Source organism: Rattus norvegicus, chromosome X (genome assembly GCF_036323735.1).
Source record: "Rattus norvegicus strain BN/NHsdMcwi chromosome X, GRCr8, whole genome shotgun sequence".
Classification (NCBI taxonomy): Eukaryota; Metazoa; Chordata; class Mammalia; order Rodentia; family Muridae; genus Rattus; species Rattus norvegicus.
Genome location: NC_086039.1, coordinates 8675519 through 8683188, shown reverse-complemented (window position 1 = coordinate 8683188; position 7670 = coordinate 8675519). Strand labels below are relative to the sequence as shown.

At 40.6% G+C, this 7670-nt stretch overlaps 1 protein-coding gene across 1 annotated transcript in view; it reads left to right on the top strand.

The window, feature by feature from the left end:
- Window positions 1-1816: 1816 nt before the first annotated feature.
- Maoa (monoamine oxidase A) overlaps window positions 1817-7670 on the top strand; it is a 66134-nt gene continuing 60280 nt past the window's right edge. The window contains exon 1 of the mRNA NM_033653.1: window positions 1817-1889. Within this exon, the coding sequence (NP_387502.1) occupies window positions 1817-1889 (73 nt within the window). The remainder of the gene's footprint in view (window positions 1890-7670) is intronic.

Here is a 7670-nt window from a genome sequence, read left to right as displayed (position 1 = left end):
CCAAAACTCTTGGTTTCTATGCTTTACACTGCTCCACATATTTTTTTTTTACTTGCAGCTTAGGCATCCCTTAGCTTTCATTTGTAAATCTCGGTAACAATTTGTGGTAGCTGAGTAATTTTTCCTCGTATATTTGCTTAGATTGTGGTTAGATATGTTCACTTGAAAACACACCACAGAATACCAATAACCGTTCGGCTGAGTGGCGGTTTGCCCCTCCCCCCTCCTCCAGGCCCAACCCTGGTGCAGGGCTGCGTGGACAGCCCCGCCTCGTGACGTCACCAGAGGGCTAAACCAAATTGAGCTAGGCAGAGTCCCCTCATTTCTCCCTTCGGGTTTGTCTCCATAAAATATAGGCTTTCCGGAGCCCACCCCAGATCACGTCTCTTTCACATACAAAGATACTGTGAAAGCGGCAGGTTAATAATCCGCATCGCCGCGCGAACACAGACGCGAACTCCGCCCACAGACACGCCCCCTCCTCTTGGCGGTGGTATCGCCCGGCTCCAGCGGGCGGTCTACAAATGAGGCCTGTAGGCTGGGAAGGCGGAGCCGCGCAGCGCTAACGCCTTGTCTTCCCGCCTCCAAGTGGGCCGGGCGCTCTTGGGTTAGGCTTCTGAGTGCTGACTGGTAACAAACTGCTGGGCCCTTAAAGCGGAGCGCTGTTGATGGGGGTGGTTAGAGCAGCCGTTCGCGGCGTCCCGCCGCTGTGAGAATTATGTCCGAAAACAAGGCCTTCCCCTCAGGCAGGGGCATTACGCGTGGCCGCGGTGGTCGGGGTCGTGAGGTGGATTGGGCTCCCGGAACCGGTAGTGCCGCTTCCCCGACCCACGTGGAAACGTCCCGTGTAGGCAGTCTCCCTAGCAGCTCGTTCGAGTCCTCCCACATTCAGAGGCGGGCTACCTCCCAACCCTTTCCCTTGACTCAGAGGAACCAGTCCAGTCAGGAGCTAGGGGATCCCTCTAGCTTCACCAACCTCCCTCGGAGCTTCAGTGATAATTTTGGCCAGAGGAATGACCAGGGCCTCCGAGTCCACAGCCAGAGCGTTCAGGACCCCACAGCTGCCTCAGACCCCACCTTTCTTAACTCTTTCTCTCAGCGCTTATCTACAGTAGAATCCATTCCAATGCCAGACTCATCCCAATCTGGGCAAAGGCTCTCACTGGCTTCTGGGCAAGTGTCCTCGATGGTTTCTGTACTTAGTACTTCAGTCGAGTCAGAACTAGGGTCGATCCCTGCCTCAGTGATCAGCACTCCCCGAGGGTCGGTAGTGGAGCCCACTGCATCCATTCCATCTGTATTGTCTAGCCCCTTCTGGGAACTGACACTAGAACGCCCTATACACAGTAGTGCATCCATGCCTTCCTTTCAACTGCCAGACACACCAGACAACACCCCACTAGAATCGGCAGAAGACTCCCCCAGGCGTTCTCTGTCAGTCTCTGCTTGGTTATCATCATCAACACTTTCTCCTCCTTGTGTGGGTTCCCAGCTGCCTCAGTCACTTGATAGCTCAGTGCCTATGTCCGTATCTCCTCGGCTGTATGATCTCCGAGGTTTGATGCAAAGTCCCCCTCCTTTTCATGCCTCTCAAGTGCCTATGCTAGGGCCATCCCTGCCCTGTGTATGGGGCTCTCCCTGGGTATCTCAGCAAGGATCAGCTCCGCCCCTGAGCGCTCCGCCTTCAGGGCCGGGCTCCCCCCTGGATACATCAGCTCCGCCCTCGGACACCAGTCAAGGGGCGGTGCAAGGGTCTGTCCCACCCTGGGCGGTCCCCCCTTTTAAACCCAAGTCTCGGGAGAATTTCACCCAAACCATGACGGATCTGGAGAAGCCCAATCTCGCAGGCCACATGTTCGACGTAGTCGTGATTGGAGGCGGCATCTCAGGTCAGTTTGGATCTTGAATAGGGGCCCTGGCTGACCAGGGGTAGGGAACTTGCAATGTCCCTGTTGTGTTTGGGAGGGTCTTTCTCCTGCATGTCAATGTGTTAACTGTGGCAGGGCCTCAGATCCTGCCAGATGGGAGCAGGGCTTGTCCCTTTGCTGGTGATATGCGCTGGTGGAGGGAGGCAAAATAATCTGACTCCTAACTACTAAATACTAACGATTGAGTAATTAGCTCTTATTTTGCAATTACATTTAACACATTACATGAGTTTGTCCTCAACAGTCTTGTGGGTGGGCAACACAAACACATTTGCTATTTTACAAAACCAAGCAACTGTGGCTTGAGAGTTTCAGTAACTGTCCTGAGGTCTGAACACTTCCCTGGAAAAACGCAGACCTGTTTTCTCCTATTTAAGACCTTCACTCCCAATTCTCTAGGTGGTTGCTTGGCCTCCTTGATTTCACATCCTTTCCTCTGAACCGCCCATCAGTCAAGGAATGTCTGTACTACAGAAGTAGTAGTAGGATTAGTTCAGTTCTTTTTTCTTTAAAGTACCATTCCTTAGAAAAGTGAGCAGGTAAAAATACGGAGGCAGAATCCTTTAGGAAAAGGTAATTTTTTAAAAAAGAGCTGGAAATTTCAATCTATTCCTGATTTTTTTTCAGAACTTGTATAAAAGTGTAGGGTATTAATTACCCAAACGGAATCTCTTCATAAAGCCAGAGCTGAGGGCAGGCAAGTCAGGGAGTGCCTTGTTGTATGCTCTTGCTGAGAGCTGCACTGTCTACATCTTGTCCTGTGGTCTTAGCTTAGATGGCTCATTAAGTAATGGGTACATGAATTTTGTCCTCTATTTTCCTGGAGACCTCATATTTGTATATTAAATTGCCACCTGTCTTGTCATTTGAAAAATTTAGAAGTTATGCTTTGTCTCTAGGTAGAAGTCCAAGTCCTTTCTCTCAGGTGTTAATAATTTCAGAGGTATGTGTGCAAGATATAATTTAGAGGGAGACAGTAGGAAAGAGTAAATAGGGTGCCCCCACAGTATCCATTTTAATATATGCTCCCTTTGAGTAGACCATAAACTTAATTTTAGATAGGTAGCTTTGGACCCATCCTGTTCAGGATAAACAGTCTAATCAGATTGGTAAGGACTGTGGCTTTGGCCATCCTAGCCAGTGGCAGCAACTAGATGCCTGTGTGCTGCAGTATCAGAGGAAAGCAGATCCTGGTAGAGAGTAAAAAAAGGGAATATTTACCCTCCCTCCCTCCCTCCCTCCCTCCCTCCCTCCCTTCCTTCCTTCCTTCCTTCCTTCCTTCCTTCCTTCCTTCCATAAACACTTGTTGAGTGCCTACAGTTTAGTGGATTGGTGTTTTCAAAAATCTAGTTCCTTTAGGCAAATATCCTAGAAGCAATGTTTATCATTGAAATAGAAATATGATGATAATATATAGTATAAATTGATTAACACTATACCACAATTTGTTGTTTTGCTGGAATTTTATTCTTGTCATTTTCTTGGTTTGTCTCCAATGTTCCTTAAAGAAAGCTTTGTCTTTTAAATTGTTTTTAACGTTTGGTTGTAAGTCTAGCCTTTAGTAGCTGATCTATTTCTCCAGCCTGCCTTTTTAAAATTTTTATGAGACAGTGTCTCATGAATCTCAGGATGGCATCCAACTTAACATGTAGCCAAGGATGAACTTTGATTTCTGATTCTCTAGCATCTACTTGCCAAGTGGTCAGATTGCAGATGTGCCTGCTTTATGTCGTAATAGGGATCAATGCCAGGGCTTCTTTCTGCATGGTAGGCAAACATTCTATCAAGTGAGCTATGTTCCCAGCTACATCTTTTGTTTTTCTTTTGTTTAATTGGTTGGTCTTTCTCCCTTTTTATAGTTGACTGTTCATATTTAGTCATTAGCAGAAGTGTATTTCGTATGTAACTGATGAACCTTAAAACTCCAGGTCCTTTCTAATTCTCATTCCAAATAACCAGCTTTATACTGAGTCATGTAACAATTTTGATTTCTTCTTTTGTTTTGTGATGGTGGTGGATTGAGACACGATCTCACATAGCATAGGCTGGAGTTGAACTCCCTGTGTAACTAGAATGGCTTTGGATTTCTAATCCTCCTGCCTACCCCCACACGAAGTGCTGGAGTTTTACTTGTGTGCTACCATACCATACCTGAAATAAGAAAATGCTTTCTTATTTCTTAAAGAGAGCATCCAAATTATATGAAGCTCCACAAAAACCTGCATCTATTCTTGGGAATTATTAGTACATTTTAGGGGAGGGGGCATAGAGAACATTTTTTTTTTTTTTGCTCAGTAGTTCACATACTCACTTAGTCCAGACACCAACTTTCGGTCTGCCAGCAATAGTGGAACTTGGTTCTCTTTAGTGTCATTTCTACCAATCAGATCTGAGAGATTTTAGCAGCCGAACTGACTAGAAACATTGCCATTTGTCTTTGTTGTCATCCAAAATGAATTATTACTAACATAGATGTGAATGCTTGTCTGACTCCAGTATTAGTTACAGGCTTTATGTTTCATGAATAAGCAAGCGCATTCTGATGAAGTCCACAACACGTCTCTATGTGTAGGCTAGTCATATCCCAAGATATGAATCCCATGATATATAGTCCCTCAGTTTCTTTGTTTGTTTTGACAAAGGTCCGATGTAACTCAGGCTGGTTTCAACATTTTACATTTATCATGTAGTTGAGTCTGCCATGAACTCCTAATCCTTTTGCTTCCATCTCCCAAGGGCTAGAATTAAAGGTATTGCTGTCTTTCCAAGCTCCTAAATCACATTTATATATTCACTGAAGCAGAGTTAGAGGATCTTTTAAAAATATTATTAACATGGATTTTAAGCACAAGGATTAAGGGTCAGTGGCAATCTCTAAGGAAGTTAAGCTACACTCCAAAGCAAGGGTGTAGGTTTTTCAAAGAAGAGTAGCTTTGTGTCAGTTTTAAATAATTTTGAATATTCTTGACATGGTACCTATTTAACTATAATATATGGTCAATAATTAGCATTTGCCATGTTATGCTTATACCTCCTAGAAGACTACATACTCTAAATGACATTCCTCAGAATTTATTCACCTTAGGAACGCTTTATCTTTGTATAGAAAAATGATGTTTTTATTTTGTCATTTAAAACGTAAAACATTTCTAACAAACATGACACTGATTTTCTATGCACCCAACTAATTTTATATTTTTTATCTTGTGTTAGTAGTTGTGAAGGGAAATGGCTTTTAGTATAATCCATAATCTATAACCCAACTTATGAAATACTTTCAAGGTTTTCTGTTACACGATTGAATTCTGACATTTTTATCATACCTTGATCATACCTTTTCCATTTTCTTTTGAAATCACCTCAAGGCTCTGCTGTAAGTCACCCCTGGGCTCTTACACTCATCTTTCTCATTATATTTCTCTGGTGTTCTCTTATCTATAGAGAGCTTTTTAATCTTTAATTTGAATCCTTTACTTTCTCTAAACTCATATTCCATAACTTATCTTTTCATGGATATTTTGCACTCAAATATTTCAGATTTAACATATCTTTTGCAGTTTTTTATTTTTTCTAGGATACCATCTTTTCCATCATTTGATACATCCTTTTATCTATTTTATTTTAGTTATTTATTTCTGGGACAGGGTCTTACCTCGTCATGGTTAAATTTGAAGTCACCCAAAGATGTACCCAAGCATGATTTTTGACCTTTTAATTCTCTCATCTCTACTTCCTAAGGGCTAGGCTCAGGGATGTGCCACCACACCCAGGTTCTTTTCTTGTTCTTTTTGTCATGTATTATTAATAATGGAACTCGGACTTCATGCATGTGAGGTGAACACTACCAAATGAGCTAAATCTCTAGTTGTTATGCACTTTTGTTTTACACAGTGAGATGACTATTAATGTTATGGGTATTAACAAAATATTGGGATCTTAAGAAAGGAAGTATAATCGATTATAATAGATAGGGAAAAATTGGAAAAAAAAAACATACCAAACAGTAGATACCAGAGGAGCATTGGTTTAGGGTCATGAGGGTATATGAAAAAAGACAAGTAGTACTTATTTTAAGTGTGTAACAAGGGAAGGAAAATAGTTTTTCTTTGTGCTTCTAGGAATGTGATCCCGTGAGCTATTTGGAAGATTCAGTATGCCAAGTGTGCATGTTGATTTTGTGCTTCTGAATTGTGAAGGGTTAGGATATACATAATGCTGAATGGTGAATAAAATGGTTTGTTTGTTTGTTTTCAATTAAATACCAAGTATCATGGAGAAAGAACTCTCACTATATAAATTTATACTTATATATAAAATACTATATATTTTTATCTATGAGCTGAGCTCTACTACAAAAATTGAGAGCTCTAGCTCTCAATTTTTAAACTAGCAGGGATTGAGTTTTTTCATGATCTAAGACATAAAAGACATCTTGCAAGACTGATTAATATATTGAGTTCTACATATTACAATTTCCCCCTTTCTGAAATACATCACCTGTAAGGATCATTTCTTTGAGGACCATCTTAAGATTTTAACCTAGAATTGGGTGGTACATATTATGTTGCTTTGCAGTGATTAAAAAAAAGCTTCCATTTTAAAAGAGGGTACTAGTTTTTGATAGCTTAATTATTGGATACTGAGGTTAAATGATGATGAGAATTTTGTGTCTTTTAGGATACTTCTTGTATTTAGTTTGATTTTTTTCATTAAAAGTGTACCAGTATACTTTCATTCTATTGTGTAAACTATTTTTTGTTGTTTTTGAACAATGATACAAGGGTTGTTACATTTATTGGAATTCTAAGTAAAAAAAAATCTTTCAAATTGAATGGTCAGTTTTAACATTTAATCAGTGGTAGTTGATTTCAATTTGTATATAACTCTCAGCTAATGTGATAAATGTTTTCTAAGACTATATCTAAGCATAATATAATTATGTTGACCACAGAGACCAAGTATGGAGAAAAGGAATGTCATAATACATTATTGATGAATATTGTATTCCATAATCTTTATAGTTGTGGTAGAGAGATGTTTTAACATGAAAAATCTTACAGTAATTGTATTCAGCTGTAGCCAGAAATTGTGAGGATTTATTGTAGCTTTCTTTTACATAGTGGAACTTGTAAAACTGTAAAACCCTGTGATTTGGAACTGTATATGCTTTATAAGTATTTGTCTAGTGAACATGCATGCATGTTTGAGATATATAGATTTCATAGTAAGTTTATTTTTAAGACTGGATGATTAGAACTTTACAAAAATATATTACATTTTCTACATGTTGTGAGCATTTGAGACGAGTTGATTGTTTAGGCCATTTTACCTCTTTTTTTAAAAAAAAAATACTTATTTAATGAATACACTGTAGCTGTCGTCAGACACACCAGAAGAGGGCATCAGATCCCATTACAGTTGGTTGTGAGCCACCATGTGGCTGCTGGGAATTGAACTCAGGACCTCTGGAAAAACAGTCAGTGCTCTTCGCCACTGAGTCATCTCTCCAGCTCCCCTTTTACTTTTTTATGTATTGGGACAGATGTATAATTTTAAGCAGTAATTTGTGTTTTCCTTTAGGTAACACTGTCCTTATTGTATTACCATCTAGCACTGTGAATTAGGGAAATTTAAAGTCTTTTAATTGTAATATTCTTATTTAGTAATATGATTAAATGGGAGGTAGCTCGGTAGTAGAGTACACATATACCTGCTATAGGCAAAGATGTGGCTTCAATCCCG